Here is a 22,059-nt window from a genome sequence, read left to right as displayed (position 1 = left end):
TACAGCCAGCCTTCGAAAAAGTTGCCTAAGACCGAACATGGAAGTAATGTGTCGTACGGGTTGGATTCCCTGTTAGCCTCGACTATTCGTTCGGCCAATGTAGCCTCTCCGAATGTGGTCGATTCTATGAATACTCCGATTTTGCTTTATTTAAAGGTAGTCGCTAGCTAGAACATGACAGAAACAAATCACTAAGCAGGGAGTTAGTATAGTGAAGGAAAGTAATACGAAGTTCTCTGGAGCATGAAAGAAGGGAGGTAGCCTCGGGTAAACATTCATTCTTGCTGGAGTTAGACATATTGATTATCTATCTGGAATCAAACCCATCTCTCAAAGGTGCCAATTGGTATGAGCAATTGTGACTCTACGCTACATGCATCTAGCAGGCAAATTAGGTCTTTTAACCATTCATTGGGTCACGGATAGAACAGTAGAATGAGGAGGAAATGGATCGTAATCATAAATTGCCCCTCCACTACCACGGGGCATCATCACCTGTAGCCATTCGATGAGTTTGGCGATTAGCCTCAGCGAAGTCAACAATATCCTGTAGGGCGGATTTTGAAGCACTGGCGTCCTTGTATTCGTCCATCGGGTAGCCATATATAAACCCATCAATGCCGGCTTCGCGGAGGAGGTACTGGACCATTTCAGTATCTCCCTCTGCACTAGTCCAGCTAAAGACCTTTCCCAGTGTTCCCTGGTCTCGTTTCCAGCTTCCATATCGGAGCTGTGGATATATATCGACCCCTTGATTAAGCCAGGAATTACCAAAATCCATGACTCTCTGCCGTGCAGGTACATCAACGCCGGTGGTGTCATACAAGCGCAAGATACTATTGGTCTCACCACTTAAGACAATGGCTTCATTCATATTCAAGGTATCCCTGATCACCTTATACCCACGACTATCGGCAGTTTGGAAAAACCCGTAAAGCACACGTATACCTACGGGTTCAAGAATATCTCGAGCTAAATTCCGTAAGGCCTCGATGGAGCAAGCTCGACCCTTCCGACAAAAGTCTGGATTCTTAATATCCAACCAAATAAAGGAGATGTTGAGGTTATTGGTCCATCTTTGTTGTGCAATAAAATGGAAAAGCTCCCGCGCGGTAGCACCCGCGCTAAATAGCTTCCCGTCATGGTCTGCCCACCAGTCAAAGTACCAGGCTGTTAAGTCGACTTCCAGTGCGTTCGCACCATGAGAGGATGCCGCTGTAACCGCTTCTTTTCGGAGGACCCTGTGTGCGATCGCAAAGATTGGCCTTTGGGTGGAAGAAGCAACCGCTAGACTGAGTAGGCAGATTGCACATAGGGCGCGACTAGCTGCCAAAAGAGATAGCATTGTCAAGGAGACTTATTCAGACGCCATGTAGACAGCCCACAAATAATTAATAAAAGGGACTTTTGTGCAGCAATGTCTGACTTTTAGGCAATTTGTAGGAGTGTACGTGGGCATAATCTAGAGAGAAACATGTTTCGAGTAAAGACTACTGTTGGCAGTGCGACATCATCCGGACCACCGTTTACCAAGGATTATGGCAGGACTAATCACGTAAATATATCAGACTACGGGGCCACTTCTTGGACTTATATAGTAGTACCGGTATCTAGCCCAATGAAGGGCGTCTTTATGGAGAATGCCTAATTCTTTCCGTCCGGAACATAAGGGATATTCACTATACGACTGAATCGGTCATGGGCCTCGGAGACAGAATTTTCCCAACAGTGCCTTTGTACCACTTCCAACCCAGTCTAGCGACCGAACCAAATCCCTGTCTTTGTTGTATTGGTTTCCTAGTGCCGCACTAAATGATGTATACAACCCTATGATCAGGTGACCAAGTCGCAGGGATCCGCCTGAGCTGTCAACGATCATGCCTCAAATTCATAGCCAAGCGCCCCCAACTGATGGTATCGCTGAGACATCTCCAGGGTGCAACTCTTACCTCGACAGGGCTTTGCTTATAGAGTATTCGTAGTAAATTTCCTAATATAGGGCAACCGCATTGACCCTGTTCGGCGACTCTTGGCATGTTCGTGGCATCACAAAGAGATTGGTCGATCGCTTCCTACTTAGTATAAGTAGCAATAAAGCCAACAGCATATGAGGAGCCGATTGGCCCCTTCCATCATAACGAGTAGTAACACCATAGTAAGCGCGAACGTCTCTGGCCTGGTTCCAAACGGCGATTCAACAGTACTTTTGGAGGCCGTAAAAGACGTGCCACTTCAGGCACGCCAAGTCCAGGTCCAACGAGTCCACCAAACGCCCTTACGCAAGGCTGAAAGAAAGTTCAGGAGTAGCATAGCCGATATAATAGGATACACAATTTTCCATATCGAGTGGGTATTTCCATTCCAGACGATTATCAACGAGTAGGTCCCTCTACTTCCTACGAGTCACGGCTTCGAAAAGGACAGACTCGGGAAACATCGCGACAAAAAATTGCCCCGGTTCAGGTTGTAGAGCGACCGTGTCATTATTTCTTCTCTTCGTCCTCTTGCGGTTCATAACTTTGCCACTGGGCCGTTCCTTTTAACCCAAGGGTATCGACTATTCAAATTCAGAGCCTCTAAAACATGAACCTCTGCCAACTGTCCCTTTTTTATACGTGGACGCCAACATTGGCCGTTGCGCTACCACACAACGGCTCCTACGAGACACGCCGGATTCTTGACAGCGTCAATAATAGATATTTCGGCTAATAGTATACAGAGATTTACTCGTGGATACGTACGCTGACCCTCCCTCCCTCGCTCCCTCAGCAGACGTCGCTCTTAGGACTCTATTGTATACCCAGTCGTATTCCTTTTGGCTGCCCAATCAGTCAGGCGGTCCCAATTCCGACAGGTATGGGGGATGGTGAAGTTAGGCCAGAAGTTGCGATGGATCCCCTGTTTCCGGTACATGGTGATTGGGTGGACGTCCCCGTGGCACATTAGCACTTGGCGAAGATAGTCGATGCAGTGACCTGGTGGTGTTCGCAAATATTAGCCACTGAAGCACTTCCAGTGTGAGTGTAAACCAGAGCACAACAGTTGTTGCTGTCAGCAGTTGGGCAGAAGATCACATACGGACATGTTTGTCATGGGACTCTGGAAAGTCGTGGTCGAGGACATGATAAATCTGCTGCCGCAAAAAATTCAGGCAATGAAGCTGGTGAAAGACTTCGATCTGGATGTAATATTGCCCGTCCGTGCCCGGTGTTTCGTCTGTCGGCCAGAGAAGGCGACTGTTTTCTTCTAGGGTTATTTCATATATTCCGACTGAATAGTGTCAGCGGCGGGAAGATGACATTCCATCAACATGAGTGGAGATACCAGATGAAAGGTTGTGCCACAGGGCATCGATCTCTGGGCTAGGAGGACCCTCAAACGGAGTCATTGAAGCACCATCATCCCCAAACCCGCTGGGCTGCAGAACGACGGTCTGGTATTCAATGGCTCCAGCGGCACCCTCTATGTTACAGATCAGCGTCTACATTCCTGTCGATTTTATCGTGTAAAATGTGGAACATAACGCACCAAACTCCAGAGGTAGAAGACATCGTTTCGCCTCCTCAAGGGCTTTATGCATTACAAGATAAATGATGACATTGCTGAATAGAATGCATATTATGCACACCAGCGGAAGTTTGTATGAGAAGGACCGCCGTTGAGGCTTCGGGGGTTCTTCATCTCTTTCACCTGAGAGCAATGCCTCAGGCAAGTCTCCTAGTTCATCTTCCTTGCTCCACCCCCGTGATATCCACTTGGACGAAAGCAGCATGATTGCTAAAACACGGCAATGTTTCTAGAGGCAGGTCTCCTCGATATCCAAAATTACCTCGGGGAACTCCCACGAGGCCTTCTTTTCTGAGGTGATCGCTTAGGTATCAAATCCACTTCTGTTAAACAGGAAGGAATGGCTTAAGAGACAAGTCCGAGAATGAAGGCTCCTAACGAACTCCGGGCTATATCCGAGGCGCACTCTCAACGGATCCTGCGATCCCCAATTGGGTTCTACTAACGGTAGACCCTCTCCCAACACATCATCCCAACTCAAGAATGGGTGGTGGCTCCCGAGACTTTTTCATGATAGCTACATCATGTTCTCCAAAGAATAATAAGCCAGTGTTAACTTTTGGAGACAGAAGATTAGGTCTTACGCCAAGGCAAGGATGCGGGGTACAGGAGGGCTTCATATCTTTCGTCGAATCCTTCAACCTGTTATCTGACCAATGGAGCGCGACTTTATTTCTGCAAGCACTTCCTCAGGGATTGAGACAGATATGGAGCGCATAGAGCGTTTCTCTGTCCAACAACGGCATATGTCCAAAGACAGTGGCTTCCCGTCGATCTTGATCATGGTGCATATCTCATATCTCTCCAATGTTGCGTTCTATTGCTAGTGTCTCTCCTCTCATGGAGGTGGAATGCCGTTTGGGTATTGTCAAATTCGCTTGGACGACTCCTCGCCCCGTCAGGCAAGAAAGAAAGATCCCAATTGAATTATTAAGGTTACATCGGGCACCGTGCAGTAGACCGCAGACCTCCGCATCCGCACGACAAGACGAGAAGCTGCTAGCAACTGCGGCATAATTCTTGGATTCATAGCCTCTCGCTTCATATTTAGGATGCCGAGGACCCGAGCTTAGCCGTCAGTGCTGAGGAGTGTGCTTTATGCTAGTGTCCTAACCACTCTAAAAAACCACTCTAATATAGTTTCCACGTGGAGGATCGCTGTTTCCATCCATTGAGTAAATATTTGCGCAATATGCCTTATTATAGTTGGACCAATACTAGAGTTCTATCGGTCGAGTATCAGCAAATTTGGGGAACGATTGTCTACACACTTGAAAATACCCTGGCCAAGAAGCCAACCTATGCTGACCAGGAACAACATAATATTGATTAACAGCTATAAGGTGATTAGACGTCATCAGCATGAATCCTGGTGCGTTGATCACTCTCTATAATAAATCAGTTACGGGAATGCGGGTGGAAGTCATTTCTCGGTGTATGTTTATGTCCGATATCAGCACCGGGATGAGGATTCTTGCAATATGCTCAGTGCCGCCGTCCGCTATGAATCCTTCGTCGTCCTTTTAGAGCCATCCTATACCAATCTTGTTAGTCAGGTTACATCCACCATTTGGAGTCGAGTGACTATCTTGAAGTTATCCGACGGGGTTCAGATCCTTCACGACCCCGCTAACGGCCACACGACTGAGAAACATCATCCCCGATTTGAAGATGCTGGTACTGTGTAGCAAAAGACATACGCGTCAGGGGTTATTAACGGTCAAATAATCGATTTCTCGGGTGGTGAGGATGGCCGGTAGAGTATAAGAACATCACTCCACCCTCACTGACTCCTCCCGTTATTATCAATTCCCAATCACCCTCAAAAAGCTCACAAAGGCAACATCCAAACGTTCGACAGCCATAGCTATGAAGGTTATTCAAGTTATTGCTAGTCTCGGAATGGCTGTTCTTTCCGTCGCCAGTGCATTCCCCGCGGCGGATTCAAATGACGTAGGGAACCTACCTCAAGATATAGTTAAGATGTTGTGCTAATAACGATACCTAGGTTGATCTTACGAACATTTGCGGGGGTGGTGCTGACGCTGGCTGCTACATCAAGCGTGCTGTGATTAGGGATTGTAGGAGTCCTACCGACAGCGGCTGCTATATCAAGCGTGGTTTGGGGGTCAGGGATTGTAGGAGTCCCACCGATAGCGGATGCTACATCAAGCGTGCTGTCGAGACAGAGGATTCGAACAACGTAAGGAAGTGAATCCTCGAGATGCTTTCAGGCCGTTGCGCTAATAACGATACTTAGGTTGATCCTATGAATATTTGTGGGGGTGGTGCCGACGCTGGCTGCTATATCAAACGCAATTTCTAGTCTGCAGTTAGACATCATCGCAATTGGAGAAGTTAGTGCTTGTTGGGTGTGCTAAAATCCCAGCCAACAGTGGGAACGGCATACAAAGCTAGCATTGTGAACAGCACCTTGTTCTTCAAGCTCTCAGTGGGTAGAGAATCCTCATACAATCATGTTGTTCCGTATATAAGTGAATTGGGGATGGTCTGATAACTAGATGTTGCATTCTCCATATTATCGTTATCCACATCATCCGTAGGATACAAATACCGCTTATGGTGAAAGTAATATTTCCAGAGTAGTAAATCTAAAGAGCTTCTCTGCACATATCTCATAGTGGGAGGCTATAGACCCTTACTTTGATCATTTTCCTTCTACCATAAGAACTTTTCGAGAAAAAGGTAACAGCAGCGATAAGAAAATCTTGTAGGCCGTATTGCCTTCCCCGGCATAGATCATTGACGAGGGCCAACGTGGCATTAGTGCGGTATCCCTCACTATTTATAGCGCAGGCCGCCCTCATGCATCAGTCTTTCGCTCCTATCTTTGCCAGCATACACCGTGCAAAACGCAATAGCTCTAGCATAATATGGATTACGACTGCACCAAGAAATTAAACGGATCTGAGGAGATAACCCGACCGAACGATGTCCAGAGACAACGCCAATGCAAGAAGCAAGTGTTAACTATGGTCCTGGTATCTTTGGTCCTATCAGTCATGACCTTCGCAACCATACGTCTCATTGCCGTCCTCAATAATGACATCCGGAGCCCCATCCACCCAAACTCCGGGAACCCCTCTAATATTTTCGGTGACTGCGGTACCACTCCTACGGAAGCCCGAGATCAGCATTGCTTGTTTGATGCAATGAGTTTCTCATGGCTCCCATCAGCATGTTACGACGAAGAACTGGTCAACCAGTTTCTACAGCTGCGAAATTGGACCTGGTCGAGAGACCGAGAAGGCCTGGATTCAGTGTCTAGCGAGGAAGTACTCCAGGGAGATATTACGGAGCTATTTGTCACACATGAGTATCACTTCTTCCATTGTACGTATCAATGGCGCAAGATGCACCGTGGCATTGAGAGGGGGGTTATCGACACATATATAGCGGATTATGGCCATACAGAGCACTGTGAACATATGCTTGCCATGAACCTAGCATTCGATAGTGTTGATACTGTGATTCGGATGAAATTTCCCAAGTGTCAAGTGGTTGCAGGGGCAAGGGGCAGACGAGAATAATGATAGCACATATACATATTTGCGATTGGATCCCACTCTCGCTTGACATCCGCTCACGACTTTGTGTATTTTACATTGGCTACATTAGAAAGTTCATTGGAGCTATCCACTTCCCATCAGCACGCGGGAAAAGTCGAGAAAAGCACGAGGAACAAGCTGACCATAAATATCATATCGTTTGAAATTGAACCGTTCATAGCCCTCACTTCAAATAAGGAAATACAGAATAAGACAATGGCATAATTATTATATCAGCAGTGAAGTCTGTGGCCGGGGAAAAAGGCACATATCACCCAGGCCGTGGGGGTCTCATGACTTGAAAACCCTTTTCCTTTTTTTGTGGTGGTCGTAACTGCGCTGCGGCTCTCCATAGCCACCCCGAAGGAGTAGGATGGTCGGCTTGGGGCTCTTGTAAATTTCCCAATTGACCTGGAGCCGTGAGTTGTGTCGATCGGCTTTCGGGTCGGCCATAGTATAGGTCTGACTCTCTAACAGAGTAGTCCACTCCCGGTTTACTGGGTTCTTCCAGAAGCTCGTCAAACGAATCCTGGAGAGACGGTCCGAGATTTGAATCGGCGCAGGACTCTACACTTGTTTCCGATGCCGAGTCGACGAGGGCTGGACTGTGCTTGGCGGACTCTTGCTTGATGTTCGCTCGCGGGCGCGGAGCTCTGTAGAAGGCAGAGAAATCCGTTATGTAATGGTCCGTGGTCGCGGGGGCTGAGCAATAATGATCTGTTACATTATTATTGTCCTCAAAGCCTCTGTCTGATATACTGGAAGATCCTGGGCGGCTATCATGGCGTTCGCTGGTTGTATTACTCGATGGCTGAGATACTCCATCACCATCAAATCGGCGAGGGCAGAGACGGTCGAGACCTACAGCCTACAAGTCTCAGTTAGCTCCACATCATAATAGAGAAAACATTGACTTGTTGATATTGCTCACCGGCACTGTGGATAAAGGGTTACTCTGATCCAACGACGTGCCGTGCGCACCGTTAGTTGCTCTGCTAAGAGTTCGAGATAGCTGCCAAAGGGAAATGAAGAGAAACACAAAGATGACCACCGCGCCATGAAGGCATAGAATTGAGTAGCCAACCCATTGTCTCAACGGCTCGCTGAAGGAGCACGCAAACACAATGCTGAGCAAGACCGTCAGTAGGCGGGCTATCGCGCACCAGGCAGCCTTGGATACAAAAACGCGTGTGTGAAACTGTATCGCTAAATGGAGCAGAAGAAGGACTTCACATCCTCCAAGCACGAGAAGCTGCACTAAGCCCCAGTCCTGCAACCCACCTATGATGATTCCTTGAATGAGTGGTATTGCACGTGGCAGATAATGCGAGACATTCTGCATGAGCTCTGTAAGAACGGTCGGGCAATCTTCCTCTTCCGTTGATACACTGTCCGTGCGCCCTACTTCGCCACTGAAATGGCGAGCAATCAGGTAGTTTAAATAGACAATGACCACCATTACCAGCGCGACGAGGGTGACACGGTAGTTAGGAAGGTATCCAATCAGGATTAGCTCGTACGACATGTAAGACAGCAACGGCAGGCTGAAAAACCACAGAGCACCGGCAAGGACCATACAAACTGCTTTCTTAATAAATAGACCTAATTGACCCACTGTCGGCAGTGCCAGCCAGAAGATTGGCAAAACTACCATGAGTGCAAGGACCAGGATGAGCAGGTTAATAAAGGCGTCCAGCATGATATCGGGCATTTGAGGGTACGCGAGCATCTGGGCCATGTACTCTAGTCCATAAGACGCATTACTGACATACATGCCGTCTTCTACGCCCGTGTAGGTAAAGCCATGGGTGATCGGACCCGTCCAGTATAGAAGAGAGGACCAGGATACCTGACTCACTAGTGGTTGATAGAAGCCCGGGTATTCCACGCTCAGCGACCCGGCCAGGAAGATATACTGAAGATATTGTAAACAGCTTTCCACGTCGAGGATAATATTCCAGATCGGCCCCTGGCTATTCCAGCTGGTACTATACTCGAACAGGGGCTTCCTTCCCAACTGAGTGAGCTGTTTCACCCAAGAAGCAAGGCCAACTATTGCAACCACGGCCGCCGGGACATAAGTGAAACCCGCCGCACCAGCTGGGCCAATGTCCGGAGTAATCTTTACCGCGGCACAATCAATCGTGTCGCCATTCTTCCCCGGGAAACTAATCTCCGTGGCTAGGGTTTGGAGCCGGTGAGTGTGGCCGAAAGAGTACACAAGCTGGTAATTCGAGAACAGCAGGCCCTCGGGGCTGACAACCGGTGTGAGTAGACAAGTACATTGGAAAAGAAAAATAAATTGTAGAGCATAAAGATATCAAGGGGTAATTGGCAATACCTACGGGGTAAGGGTGTCCGTTATGGGCAATGGACATTGGTGATTGAAAGAGACCAAATGGCCCACCAGATAACCCAGCACGTGGAAGCGCAGGCCCTCAAATCCAGTCACGTTGAGGTCGTCGCAGGAGAACTGCGATACATTGTGCACGCCAAGTATGGATAACGACAACACATTATCGTTCAACTTGCCGCGGAGACTATCAATGCGGAATGGACCGTCATACGCTTGAGATGCCCCGCAGCGAAACTTCCTGACCCATGCAGCTTGACAGGCGAGGATGTGGATGTGGATACAACTAAAGAGAAGAAGATATGATCGAAGCTGCATGGCTCAATGAACACCAGTGATGGCCTACCGTAAGACGGGATTTCGTGGCGAGACACTATCGATTCAACATTGCTTTCACCGTGGAATTCCTGAGTCAGGCTTCCATCAATTTGTCTCCCTTTTCTCTTCTCTTCCCTTTTTTCCTTTTTTTTTTTAAGTTTTTAATTTTTATTTTCTTCCTCCAGGCTGAGACATTGTTTTCTACTGTTTGCCTTGTTTGCGCCGTTTGCTCCCCTGGCTGAGTCAGCCATCAGCCCCTGCCTTCTTTTGGTCTTCTGAAGAGAACCTCTTGCTGGTAGATCATGCATACTTCTCTTACTTTTCCTAAAGCCTCTTGCTGGATTGCTAGTTTAATCTTTTTTATCATATGTAGTATGTATAGCCATTCATAAACTAGCAAGCGTGGTCAGGCACATTTGTATTGTAAACAAAACAACTAGGCGAATGTACGTATATATATAATACGGATAGACCATCCTTTTTTATGGGTTCACGAGACATCATTCAAAGAACTCCCTTCACTCGTCATGTTTATAGCAAAGTGCTGGCATTTCTTCTAGTAAAGATACCTCACAACCTCTGCAAAATATGTGATATCTAAAATTGCCCCTCTCAATTTAGAACACCCCTGATCAATCACATAGCCGCCTATCCCAAAAAGTATGGTGCCTACACTGTTAATAAGAGAAGTAGCATCTCTGGAGATTGGGTATTCAAGTCAATACATTGGCATCAACCTCAACCGACCGAGGTACTAACTATATACTCCATAGTCACTGCTTTTACTCAGTGTTCATCAATGTCACCAATAAGAGAAAGGCTAGTCCACAGGACGCGGTACTTGTTTGCGTGGTTTGCATCTGAGCTGAGTCAGCGGTAAACCACTTCACATCTGCCCTTCTCTTTGTTCTTTCTGATCACAAAGAATGCCGAGGGAAAACTTTCCCTCAAATGCAAGCGCCTCGCAAAGGGAGAGGACAACTTCATTCTGGTCTGGAAATGCTAGTCCACCGGATTAACTTGAGAATCGACCTCCTCATAACTTCAAGCCCTGGACGAACATTGTATCTATAGACCATAGACGGTGATGTCATCCGCGAACTTCGAGGTGAGATTTGGACTTACTTTATTTTACTAATCTATTCCACTTCTCCTACCCAAGACGGACATGGAGATGGTCAAGTAGTACTGCTATGTTGGCCTCAGCTTCTCTTTGTCTTTTCAAATGTTTCCCTTTTCCTTTCCTTTCTTTTTTTGCCCGCCTTTTTTATCTCCTCCCGTGACTAAAACCCTTCCGTAGGCATCGTTTCCCTTCGCTGATGCAGGACAAAACCCGCATACTCAACCAGATGTCTCCCGGACCGGAAGAAGGAGCCGCAATGGGGGCGAACAGGAACCATTTCTGAACGAGCCGATCTCGGTTGGCCAAATAACTACGCAGAGTCCAGTATCTGCTTTCTGGCACCAAACACGACAATTTCTCACCTCCGATGACGGAATTGGAGTGTTCAAGTGCAGCCTGGCGTACCTACTTGGGTCGCTGGCCACACTAGTCCCCGCAGTCGCGGCTTTGCTGGGGTCTCAGGGAGGCAAGCATATTGTAGCCACCATTACTGTATATTTTCACCCCGCGCGATCAAGAGGTAGCATGTATAAGGCGCTCGTATACGCCTTGGTCTCATTTCTGTATGCGGCGTTTATCTCATTGACCAGCATGTATGTGACCATTTTCTTCCAAAGGCGACGGATGATAGAACTGGGCCATACCCTGGTGCTGATCCTGTTTGTGGGAGTGGGCTTTGGATTCATTGGATGGACCAAGCAAAAGATGGGCGACTCGCTGGTCAATGTTGCCTGCTCACTTGCATCTCTCACGTCGATCATTGTCCTCACGAAAGAAGGCGCGGTACAACGGGGTGATGTCTCTCTGGGGAAAGTTTCTCAGGTTCTCGCCATGTTGTTGATGGGGATCGGTGTGACAATGACCGTATCCTTTTTTGTTCTTCCCGTATCCGCCGCCAAGAGACTGCGCTCCAACCTGGGCATTCTCGCTGCATCAACGGCTATTATGCAATCCGTGATCACCGAGAGCTTTATCCAGAGGACCGAGCAGGATATGCAGGGGCGCGAATTTGTTAGTGCCTCGGCGGATCTACAGAAAGCCCATAAACAACTGGAGAAGTTCCTACGGGAGACAAAGCTGGAACACTATGTAGAGGGAAGGGAGAAGGAGTATATCTTTGAGGCGCAACTTGTTCGCTGGGCCCGCGATATCACTCATACCCTTGGCGCTCTCCACAGCTCGGCTCGTCTGGGATGGGAAACTCTCCGACACCCGAAGTTCGCAAATCACTATCCAGGTTCTCTGGCGGAGAGCCCGATCTCCTCTCCTCGTAGTCGTAGTCGAGATGAACAACCACCCGCTGACGGCCATCTGCTATTGGACGTGCGATTATCGGAAGAGAATGCTTCAGATATCGGACAGACCGCGCACTCACCTCAGGTGATTGACAATTGCCTAGTTCCGGACAGTATTCGGGTGACCGAAATGTTCGACGATTTTACCAGGCAACTCGGCCCTTCCATGGTAGAGCTCCGTCTGCTTTGTCCCTTCATCGTGGCGCACTCTAGGCTAATGTACTACAGCGCTCACTCGTGCTAGTCTTAGCGACTATTCTCAAAGAATTGCCAGCTAGGCTAGTCTCAGGCGAGCAAACCGTCGATGCCAGTCTTCATACCACTCTTATTCACGCCATCGAAGATTACCGTAAGGCTCAAGTGGAAGCCTTCGCATCACTCCATCGCGATAGAGTCAATTTGCGGGTTTACAATGCTAAGGATGATGCATGTTTCAATGAGGTCTCCGCCATCTGCACATATTTTAGTCACTCCCTACTCAAGTTCGGTGAGCAGTTAAAGGGGCTACTGGCGATCGTGGAAGACTTGCAATCTGCAACTACTTTGTCCCGGAAGCGATCATGGGAATGGGTTTTGTTTTGGCGACAAGGCCGTGTGAGAGGACACGATGGCGAGCCAGTGCATACGGGTGAGTATCCTAAGCTGCAAAGTGTTAAAACCATGAGTTTACATGTGAGACTTAGATCCCACCTCACAACAACCTCTTATACAATCGAATGCACCAGAGGAAATGGAGATGCTCGAGCCCTTTGGCTTCGAAACTCAATCAAGAAGACAATCGCTAAGAGAGAGAATTGACCGTTGTACGCTAAGGTATTGCAATTTATTTCGCAAAGATGAGACTAGGTTTGCTGTCAAGGTCGGAACGGGGGCTGTTCTGTACGCCTTGCCCTCTTTTCTATCGTTCACGCGACCCTTCTACCTTTACTGGAAGGGAGAGTGGGGCCTCATCTCCTACATGCTGGTTTGTTCAATGACAATCGGTGCGTCGAATACTACGGGATATGCTCGGTTCCTGGGGACGTTGATCGGTGCCCTGTGTTCTATCGGAGTATGGTACGTCACCGGCAGTAACGCATTTGGACTTGCTCTTTTCGGGTTTTTCATGGCAACATGGACCTTCTATATAAGTCTGGTTAGAGGCCAGGGGCCATTGGGCAGGTTTATTATGCTCACCTACAACTTGTCCGTGCTATATGCATACTCCCTTTCACAACGCGACGCGGGTACTGGCCCAAATGAAGTGACCAGGGAGGATCTGGACATTACCAAGATTACTCTCCATCGAGTGGGCGCGGTTCTATCCGGTTGTATCTGGGGGGTCATCATCACGCGAGGCATCTGGCCTACCAGTGCTCGGAAGAAGCTCAAGACGACTCTTAGGCTCGTCTGGCTCCGCCTCGCCCGGATATGGGCATTAAGTCCACTGGAGCAACGATTAAGACACCCGGGTACTGCAGCACTATATATGCCTCCCCAAGAACAGCTCAAGATGGAAGACCTTCTGTCAGACCTCGAATCCCTAAGGGTATCGGCTCGCTATGAATTTGAGCTGAACGCCCCCTTTCCCGATGCAGCCTATGCGAGGATCATCCAACATACCCGGTCGATTGTCGATGCTCTCCATGCTTTCGATCTTCAACTGCTGAGTGTCGCCCACCCGTCTGAGCGAGAGATATCCATTTTGCAACGGACGTCAAGGGAGAGGAACGAGTTGTCAACCCACATCAACCATCTACCACAGCGTGAGTCTGGAAACCCTAACTATCCATTCTCATCCAGTTAATCAAGGGCTATTCCGCTGACATGAAACCATGAGTTATCGCTTCATCGATTACATCCGCCCGCCCGGTAGATCATATCAATGTTGGCAAGGTAAAGCTCGCAAGAGATCAGCTTCTGGCGAGTATCTTCATGCGCCAGGAAGAGGACGACATGTTGGAGTCAATCCTCGACGACGGCTATAGCTTGCTTTATGCATATGGTAAGTGGTGGACGCAGATGACTGCAAATATACGGAGCTTTGGCTAATTAGGGGCCCCGTAGTGCTTGTGAACGACCAAATAATGAACGAGATGACCGACATATTAGCCGATATCGGCCGAATATCCATGGACATGAATGAAAGTGTAAGTTAGGATTTATAGAAGATAAATAGCCATTGCTTGATGTTAGATTAGTATTAGACTTGTATAATGCATGCGGATGCTAGTCTTACTGGACCCACTATATTGTAGATTCATGTACTAAATCTAAACTATGAGGGTTCTGTGCGAGTATAGCCTCATGGAAATATGCCTGAATTCCCAAAAACAGAGAGATGAATCAAGAGGCTACAATATCTGTGGTTTATCGATAAATTTGTGAATAAAGTGGCTCAGAAGCCCGAAAGAGAGAGTCGAGCATTATGCAGCACGACTACTTGAAACCGCGCACGCCAAAAGATCCATGCACCTCGACCCTACAAAGCTATAATCCTCTCAGAGCTGGGTGATACATGCTACCCAAATGGGGCTTCCTCCTCGAAAGACTACAAATATACCGAACACTCCAATCTCTAATATAAACATTCTTCGGCTCCAAACAAGCCTGTACATAGAGTAATGAGAGAACTCGATTGGGCATTGCTCTAGATAGCGGATGTAGGTGCTCACTGCCATGGTTTGGAAGCTATATCTTTCAGATGTCGTCTGCCTCCTGCGGCTTGTTCATAGTATGGGTCATACCCTATCAGGATAAGTAAGTGGTTTTCGGATCTACTGCTATAACTCCATCGATATATCCCTTTTGTAGTGACAAAGTTTTAATAACGGTCCATTGGATACTTACGTATACTGAATTTGACGGTAGAAGATATTCCTCCTGGCGGGTGGGGGGGTGGGGTTTCCTATTGCATTGACAGGCTACCTCGAGTGACTTATCCTCTGGGCTAGAGGGATGCCTAGCAGCCTACTGGCTAACAGGCCGGTTGGTGCCCTTTTGTAAAGAACAAGGCGGACAATAAGCCTCCCTCAACCCATATCCACTATAGTTCTCAGTTGTTAGACTGTCTGTGAATGCTATACCTCGCTATAATAATGGTTAATGGGTAACGAGTATGCGTACAACTTCTGGGGGATCAGGTTGAGGTGTTGCCGTCCCGGTGTGAAACTGCATCGCTGGCCAATACATCAATCCATGGGGAGTATAGTGAAACGCCACGTGTTGTAGGGCGTTTTACACCGTCCCTGCACGGCTATCTCCTTTGGAGCCTCAACATAATTGAGGTTCGGTCCTGAGATGCTCTGTGGTGTAGCTCTGTGTTTGAACACTTTAAAGTGCCTGCAAGTTTCATCGTAAATCCGGTACAGCTGTGCCTTCTTTCTTAGTATGAATAGAAGCTATTGCAAAAACTGATAAATATAAAGAGATAATCAACAAAGATCGGTACATCTTTTGTTGTAAGAAGAAGAAGAAGAAGAAAGACAGATGACAACTAAGATAGAAGACAGTATAAGATTAAGACAAGTTATATATTATCTTATTAAATAGAGGGTTTGTTTTGGGTTACCTTCACAGCAGGGCTGGGGCGCAACGCTATGTTCATTGCCTGATAAACCGTCTGGAACCCTTACTCCAGTTTCCCCTACCATTTCCTTTTTCTGTCGATGTATTTTATTACTTCAGGATGGCTAGGATTTTTGACATTGTACAAAGGCGATCGTATTCCTGAGTTGGGGCACTGGGCAACAGACTTGGAATCTATAATTCGTTACAGGAATATCAGAGACTCTACGCGTAGTGTATACGAGTTTCACCTAATTATAATTATTGACACTACTGATATATATAGACTTTGATTACTTGCCTAGATACCAGATCTGTTAGTTATTGATACAGAATAGTTAACCTGATCCCTATATATAAGAAACTATAATATATTTATGTCTGTCGTATGTAGAATTAGCTTTTTTAGGCAATTTCTGGGCAAAGAATTAACCGTAAAGGGACTTGTTTCTTTAGTCTCTATCGATATATACATGTATACGTAGATGGAAGAATCAGCCCTGGTTTAGAGGTCCTAGTGAGACTCCTGAGGGCTTTAGTGGCGATAACGTTGCGTCTCTGCCGACCAACCTCCTCCTCGCACGTTGGGTCTCCAACGGCTCAAGGTGTCAGCTAAAAAGGCCAACTCCGCCAGTAGCACTATTCTAATCCTAAATAGGGGAAGCAACTATGGTCGATGCGGTGTCCAACTCGCCGCTTTAATAGGCTTCTCCCGACGGATTGTAGTCGCCAGCGGAAACGAAACCGAGCTGAAGTCGTACGGCGCAACCCACGTAGTCGACCGGCATGGGCTATCCTATGAAATCATTGCCCGCATCTAGTAATCTATAGGTAATGACCTCCCATACGCCTACGATGCTGTCAATCTGCTAGCTATGTAAACAATCGGGATTAACGCGCTCTCCTCGCTGAAAAAGGGTAGAATCGCCCGGCTTTTGCCCGCCGCTCCTGACGATGAATCTCAGGTCGACAAGAAGAATGAGGGCTACGAGCTTGTAAATGTATTCGGGGCTTCACCTCTACATCCTGACGTACGTAAGTCGTTCTGTGAGCAACTGCCGCGCCTTTTGCGGGGGGAGCAAGATCAAACCGACGGTTTATTAGACTGTCGATTGCTGGAGGTTGGGGAAGTAAATAAATCTCGGATGCGTATCGAGATGGAAAAAAATTACCAAAACGTAATTTCCTATTGAATGAGGTACGAGCTTGTCAAAGGGTTTAAATTTTATTGGATAGTATAGAGTTATACATAGTTTGTTCCTCAACAACTAATGAGAGCAATCTTTAAGTTGATCATGCGAGTATCCCGCCACCAACAAAGGCCTCTTGTAACGTAGAATCCAGCAATACTTAGAACAAATCCAGTGATGAGATGCCACATCAGTTACCAAGCCCCGGCAATGACTAGCACCTTTGTACGACGAAATATCGCACCTTCTTGGCCTTCTGCACTGGCAGAGGCACTGTCTGTGAGTCTGTGTAAATTTATAGGTTATTATTCCCAGCTGCCGGGGTCGTCGCATATGGACGGGTATGAAGCGGCAGAAGTCAATGATGATCTGGGTCGTTACCACCATACGGCGCCAAACGGGATTATCCCGAAAGGTGTATTAGACGCAAGGAATTCAACAATACCTATTGGAAGAGGGATTCGTTGTACCAGCAGAGTGGATACTAGAGACTTTACCGTCAGCCCAAGTTCTTGCCGTCGTTAAGATGATCTGGACCCATATTTTGCAGGCATTAAGCAACCGTTAGGTGCCACTTCGAATAAGGTGAGTAGCACACCCTATGTGTCTTCGTAAGAGGCATTCTACATGTTAAAGATCAATGGGAAGGTTGCCTTGCATTTATCCTGAGGCGAGGGCGGATAAACCTGCAGGAGCGGGGCGTGAGGAAAGGATGAGGCTTAACGAGGAATGATTTGCTCGATCGTCTTACGGAATATAGAGATTAGTAGAGTAGGAAATGAGAGGATGTGAATTATCAAGTCGTAATCGCATTCGTACCTGGACTAATATGATTAGGGCGTGACTGGTAGGGCGTAGACATCAGGAATCGGGCACCGGCAGTGGCGTCGATGGCAGAGGAAGACGCGGTTGAGGGAGAAGAGCTGACCAACGCTGTGCAGGAAAAGCTTCAGATCAGCCATGGATATCGTCCTAAGCACCACAGACCCATCGTGCGAGCTGTGATTGGAATATATCATTGGTCTACCTCCAATGCAGGATTATACGCTCTGTGCATGGTTGTGGTTACGATCGCATTGGGCATCCCTGGTGTCATTCCCCCATACCACTGGATTCTAATATTGAGAAAAGGGTCTCTGGGGGCTGATCATGGCACAGACCAGACTACTTTATATGGCAGATTTTACCTTTTCCGTCCTCTCACGAATTGTCGGGACGGCCGTGGGAGGTGTCCTAGGGCTTCTAGCTTGGTATATTGGTTCCGCAAATGGACCCGGAAATCCTTATGGATTATCGGTAGTTATGGTAGTGTTGCTCGTGATAATCCGACGGCTATGACTGTACTTGCCCCCAAATCTACTTAGAGGGGACCATGGGTGGTGCCACCTTTCTGCTCGTAGTGGCATACAGCTAAGATGATACGTAAGTACACTTTCACACCCGCACGTTACGCCTGCTCATACTGTGTCTGGACACATTCGCCAGTACGGCAATCCTGGTGTTGGATACACCCTCTTTTGGAGACGGCTACTTTTGGTGCTTACCGGAGTTGCAACGGCCACTGTTGTTTAAATGTTCCCTCGTCCTCCATCAGCCGCCCGACACATTTGCAAAAGCCTATCCCACAGAATCCGAGGCTTGTCAGGACACCATCCCTTGTTGTTATTCTGCTGTGGACGCCCGCGTGATCATGGGCACTTACTAGCAGAGCCAATCTCCCTTCAACTAACCGAAGGTTTAGTGTTTAGTGATGCTCGATGGCCCTATAGAGCTGCTACACTTCAAGTTCTCCAGCTTCCGCTCCGATAGCGAGAGTCTAGACCGCCTAAAACGGCTATACCATTACATGAGCCGTAATCTTGGCCAGCTACTACTCTTGTCCGGAATTCTACCCACGGAGTTTCGTCACCGACTCGCGCAACAGACCGGATTGCTGGATCATCAATGCATCGGCGAGGTCATGGCAGCTCTGGGGATGTGCGAACAGGCACTGAAAACAGGGGATGCATTGCCGGAGATTCTTCCTACACCATTGATCCGCCGAGCGTTTGAGTTCTGGCGGTCCCGTTCCGGGGAGATTTCCTTGTCTCCCGACATGGTTCGTGACAAGCATTACCGGCGGTTCTGCATAGAATTGATCGCACGTCTTCAGTTCTTGGGGACGGGCGATTGGCGAATTGATGCTGGTGATGAAGGGGGTCTTGGATGAGGCGCATCTTGTTTCCAAGGAATTTGGAGGGGAGGGTTGGTTTGATTTATTGCACAGCGTCACATAGACTAATATTAATATAATAATCAAAGTGGGATCTTACAAGGACAAGCACATATTCATATACTTTAAAAGGCAGTGACATCTGACAGTCCATGGCCTCTGACAGCTAACTATGGCTCTTGAGATACATTTTCTCATGACTTGTGAGCCGGTCCATATCTTCACTTTCATTTTCAAATTTTCTGATCCCTTTGTATACACCATAGGTCAATATTACAAAACAATAACAGAGGTCCAAATAGCGTTCAGAGTATCGAGATCAAGATTGATCTTTAACGGCCACCGAAACCGTTCCCATAGTACCAGTCTTACTCCAATCACCAATATCGACAGCATATTTCGGGTTACGATTACGCATGATGAACATATTCTGCCGTCCGGACTGCATGGGAGCGCTCCATGACAATGTGCAGATTCGGTCGTCCTTCACATCGTCATATAGGTCCAGGGTTCCCTGCGTTCCAGACATATCGCCCGGCTCCCCACAAGAGCAAACATCTCTTATTCCGCCATTATGACGAATCATCATATCATCCACATCGTCGGATGTCAAGATATCAGTTTGATCACCCTGTCGGTAGAATTGGCCGCTTGGCTACCGTCAGATGGGTTTCGGGACACTAAATAAAACGGGGGGAGAGGGTGTACATACCAGTCGAGATGGGCGTCTTCGATGCGGATATCATACTTCAGGCCATCCTCAATGCGGATATCGACGTATTGTCCAAAGTTACCCATATTGTCTTGATATGGTGGCAGGAACTGTTGGCAGGAGATGGGTGTACAGATCACTTGTTGAATCGAGGTTAGAGGGATATCCTGATCAATGCCGAGTGCTCAATGTCCATAGGGAGATATTTAAACAAGGAGATGATGCAGTTATGACCGCGACACTTTGAGCTTCGGTTGTTGAGCCGTGGAACGGGGCTGCGGTAACCCCCGCAAGAACCGGTGTTGTGGTGATAATTGAAGCCCTTACTTTGGTCTAGACCATTCATTGTAGACTCAGGGTCTGCGTAAAAGATACGAGAGGCTAATTAGCCATCTTATTTGAGATAACTAGCGTATTGCCTTCGTATAATCCATATGCCACTGAGATAGTTAACTATGTGTCTTCCGACTGAGTCATCATCACGGTGAACCTCTTGAGTAATATCCGAGGCTCATCCCCGTATGTTACCCAATCGAGGCGAAAGATCTCACCGGCATGCATATGACTCATCAGTTAACACACAGTCTTAAATACTATATGTAAATACTATATGTCTGACAATTCTTGGAGAGCGCAAATGCCTATAACCTCCACTTGCATCTCCTTTGACCTGGTCCCGGTTTCCTCTACAACACCAGGCAAGATAACATTTTCTCATCTACGGCCAGTTTCTCGGAGTGCAACTACAAGTGAACCCTCGCTTCAAAAAAATCATGGCGGCCATGGACAACACAATTCGAACCCAGCTCCGCAACCTCGCGGTCCTTGCAGGACCCTTCGCGGAAGTCGACTTCGACGATTTGCCCGATACTCCGCATGATGCTTTCAAGAAATGGTTGAACGACGCAATCGCGGCCGATGTCCGAGAGCCACATGCCATGACGATCTCGACTGTGGATGAGCAGGGCTGTCCGGATGCCCGGGTTCTGATCTTGAAGAATGTCGATGATCGTGGCTGGCACTTCGCCGTCAAGAGAGATAGTCCGAAGGCTCAGCAGCTGGAGAAGAATGGACATGCCGCTTTAACCTTCTATTGGCCTCAAGTTGGGAGGCAAATTCGTTTGCGCGGGAGGGCCACCCAGCTACCAGAAGATGAGTGCAGGGAGGATTTCGCTGCGCGCCCGTTGAAGTCGAGAGTGAGTGCCATGGCATCTAAACAGAGCCAGGTACTCAAGGACCGTCAGGAGCTTACTGATCGCATCGCCGAGACAGAAGCTGCCGTAAGCAATGGGCAAGAGCAGGCCTTCCACAAGTGGAGAGTGTACGCAGTTGCACCGATAGCGGTGGAGTTTTGGCAAGGCTCTGATGATCGGCTTCATCATAGGCTGCGGTATGCGCTGGAGACCGAAAATGGCCGTTGGCGCAAGGACCTTCTGTGGCCGTAATGCGTTAATCTGTCTCTCTGGGATCACCATTGATGATGATGAGATCCTCATCTTTGTTGGCAATTCCAATGAAATAATCAGTGCAGTGCCTTCATACACAAGGCTAACTTGGGGTTGAGATAGCAAGTATCTAGCGATATACGCGGCTCGGTTCGCTCAAGGCCTTTTTCTAGAGGCCAATTGGATGAATGTAGTGTCATTGCTAAACGCTTTCCATCCTCACTCCTCCAGGTCTGAATTGATTGTCGAAAATGGCTTAGGGCTGTATGCAAAGTTCACCGTCTCGCATGAGCGTGGTCACTGCAGAAATGGTGTATGTTCGACAAGTATAGTTGAGACAGGTCTCCTCATCCAATGACCACGGCTTCGCAATCATGGCTCCCAAGCTGCATGAAAATACCCCACCATATCTCCGCCCTGTGAGATACTACTCGTTTGGGGACTTGAGAATAATAGGGAAATGGTCAACGGCGGTTGGGGAGGGTCAGGATCTGCAGCCGAACTAGTTCGCAAACATGATATGACACCATTTCGTCGCGATCATCATGATAGATAACACAACTCAAGTGTAGACCGGACGCTTTGGTCAATGTATAAAAAGCAGTAATGGCGATGTACGTAGTATCTGTTAGGACTCCTCGTTCACGTCTCATCCAGGGAATGGCCCAGCTTCACGCAGGAACACAAAACACGAAATAAAGGGCAAGGTATCTGACGATCGGTTAGAGA

At 47.8% G+C, this 22,059-nt stretch overlaps 8 protein-coding genes across 8 annotated transcripts; 4 read left to right on the top strand and 4 right to left on the bottom strand.

Moving 5' to 3' along the window:
- Window positions 1-401: 401 nt before the first annotated feature.
- Window positions 402-1,534, bottom strand: BDW43DRAFT_154940 (uncharacterized protein). The gene has a single exon (XM_032038523.1). The coding sequence runs from the start codon at window positions 1,343-1,345 to the stop codon at window positions 476-478; it is 870 nt and encodes a 289-aa protein (XP_031905128.1). The 5' UTR covers window positions 1,346-1,534; the 3' UTR covers window positions 402-475.
- A 1,247-nt stretch (window positions 1,535-2,781) lies between these two features.
- Window positions 2,782-3,772, bottom strand: BDW43DRAFT_306976 (oxidase ustYa family protein; the record flags this gene model as incomplete). Its single annotated transcript, XM_032046150.1, has 4 exons — window positions 2,782-2,975; window positions 3,079-3,270; window positions 3,325-3,462; window positions 3,529-3,772. The coding sequence occupies 4 exons, from the start codon at window positions 3,770-3,772 to the stop codon at window positions 2,782-2,784; spliced, it is 768 nt and encodes a 255-aa protein (XP_031905127.1).
- A 1,697-nt stretch (window positions 3,773-5,469) lies between these two features.
- BDW43DRAFT_306975 (uncharacterized protein) lies at window positions 5,470-5,893 on the top strand (the record flags this gene model as incomplete). Its single annotated transcript, XM_032046149.1, has 3 exons — window positions 5,470-5,520; window positions 5,576-5,770; window positions 5,828-5,893. The coding sequence occupies 3 exons, from the start codon at window positions 5,470-5,472 to the stop codon at window positions 5,891-5,893; spliced, it is 312 nt and encodes a 103-aa protein (XP_031905126.1).
- A 568-nt stretch (window positions 5,894-6,461) lies between these two features.
- Window positions 6,462-7,118, top strand: BDW43DRAFT_306974 (uncharacterized protein; the record flags this gene model as incomplete). Its single annotated transcript, XM_032046148.1, has 1 exon — window positions 6,462-7,118. One exon carries the CDS (start codon window positions 6,462-6,464, stop codon window positions 7,116-7,118), a length of 657 nt encoding a protein of 218 aa, XP_031905125.1.
- A 173-nt stretch (window positions 7,119-7,291) lies between these two features.
- On the bottom strand, window positions 7,292-9,954 carry BDW43DRAFT_263430 (uncharacterized protein). The gene is made up of 3 exons (XM_032040548.1): window positions 9,482-9,954; window positions 8,068-9,391; window positions 7,292-8,004 (listed from the first exon to the last, which is right to left on the bottom strand). Exons 1-3 carry the CDS (start codon window positions 9,805-9,807, stop codon window positions 7,408-7,410), a joined length of 2,247 nt encoding a protein of 748 aa, XP_031905124.1. The 5' UTR covers window positions 9,808-9,954; the 3' UTR covers window positions 7,292-7,407.
- A 779-nt stretch (window positions 9,955-10,733) lies between these two features.
- On the top strand, window positions 10,734-14,256 carry BDW43DRAFT_297190 (Fusaric acid resistance protein-like-domain-containing protein; the record flags this gene model as incomplete). Its single annotated transcript, XM_032044338.1, has 5 exons — window positions 10,734-10,812; window positions 11,256-12,394; window positions 12,454-12,853; window positions 12,909-13,970; window positions 14,045-14,256. 5 exons carry the CDS (start codon window positions 10,734-10,736, stop codon window positions 14,254-14,256), a joined length of 2,892 nt encoding a protein of 963 aa, XP_031905123.1.
- A 5,236-nt stretch (window positions 14,257-19,492) lies between these two features.
- On the bottom strand, window positions 19,493-20,276 carry BDW43DRAFT_321316 (aegerolysin family protein; the record flags this gene model as incomplete). The annotated part of the gene is made up of 2 exons (XM_032049314.1): window positions 19,886-20,276; window positions 19,493-19,823 (listed from the first exon to the last, which is right to left on the bottom strand). The coding sequence occupies exons 1-2, from the start codon at window positions 19,969-19,971 to the stop codon at window positions 19,493-19,495; spliced, it is 417 nt and encodes a 138-aa protein (XP_031905122.1). The 5' UTR covers window positions 19,972-20,276.
- Window positions 20,277-20,526: 250 nt separating this feature from the next.
- On the top strand, window positions 20,527-21,836 carry BDW43DRAFT_263423 (pyridoxine/pyridoxamine 5'-phosphate oxidase). The gene has a single exon (XM_032040547.1). The coding sequence runs from the start codon at window positions 20,659-20,661 to the stop codon at window positions 21,328-21,330; it is 672 nt and encodes a 223-aa protein (XP_031905121.1). The 5' UTR covers window positions 20,527-20,658; the 3' UTR covers window positions 21,331-21,836.
- The last annotated feature ends 223 nt before the right edge of the window (window positions 21,837-22,059 follow it).

Source organism: Aspergillus alliaceus, assembly GCF_009176365.1.
Source record: "Aspergillus alliaceus strain CBS 536.65 unplaced genomic scaffold BDW43scaffold_4, whole genome shotgun sequence".
Lineage (NCBI taxonomy): Eukaryota > Fungi > Ascomycota > Eurotiomycetes > Eurotiales > Aspergillaceae > Aspergillus > Aspergillus alliaceus.
This window is presented reverse-complemented; position numbering and strand designations above follow the sequence as displayed.

Coding starts and splice junctions, on each gene's coding strand:
- BDW43DRAFT_263423 (XM_032040547.1), top strand. CDS start 20,659: ATGGCGGCCATGGACAACACAATTCGAACCCAGCTCCGCAACCTCGCG.
- BDW43DRAFT_154940 (XM_032038523.1), bottom strand. CDS start 1,345: ATGCTATCTCTTTTGGCAGCTAGTCGCGCCCTATGTGCAATCTGCCTA.
- BDW43DRAFT_263430 (XM_032040548.1), bottom strand. CDS start 9,807: ATGCAGCTTCGATCATATCTTCTTCTCTTTAGTTGTATCCACATCCAC. Junction 9,392..9,481: donor ATAACGGACACCCTTACCCC/GTAGGTATTGCC, acceptor ACCGGTTGTCAG/CCCCGAGGGCCTGCTGTTCT. Junction 8,005..8,067: donor ACCCTTTATCCACAGTGCCG/GTGAGCAATATC, acceptor TGAGACTTGTAG/GCTGTAGGTCTCGACCGTCT.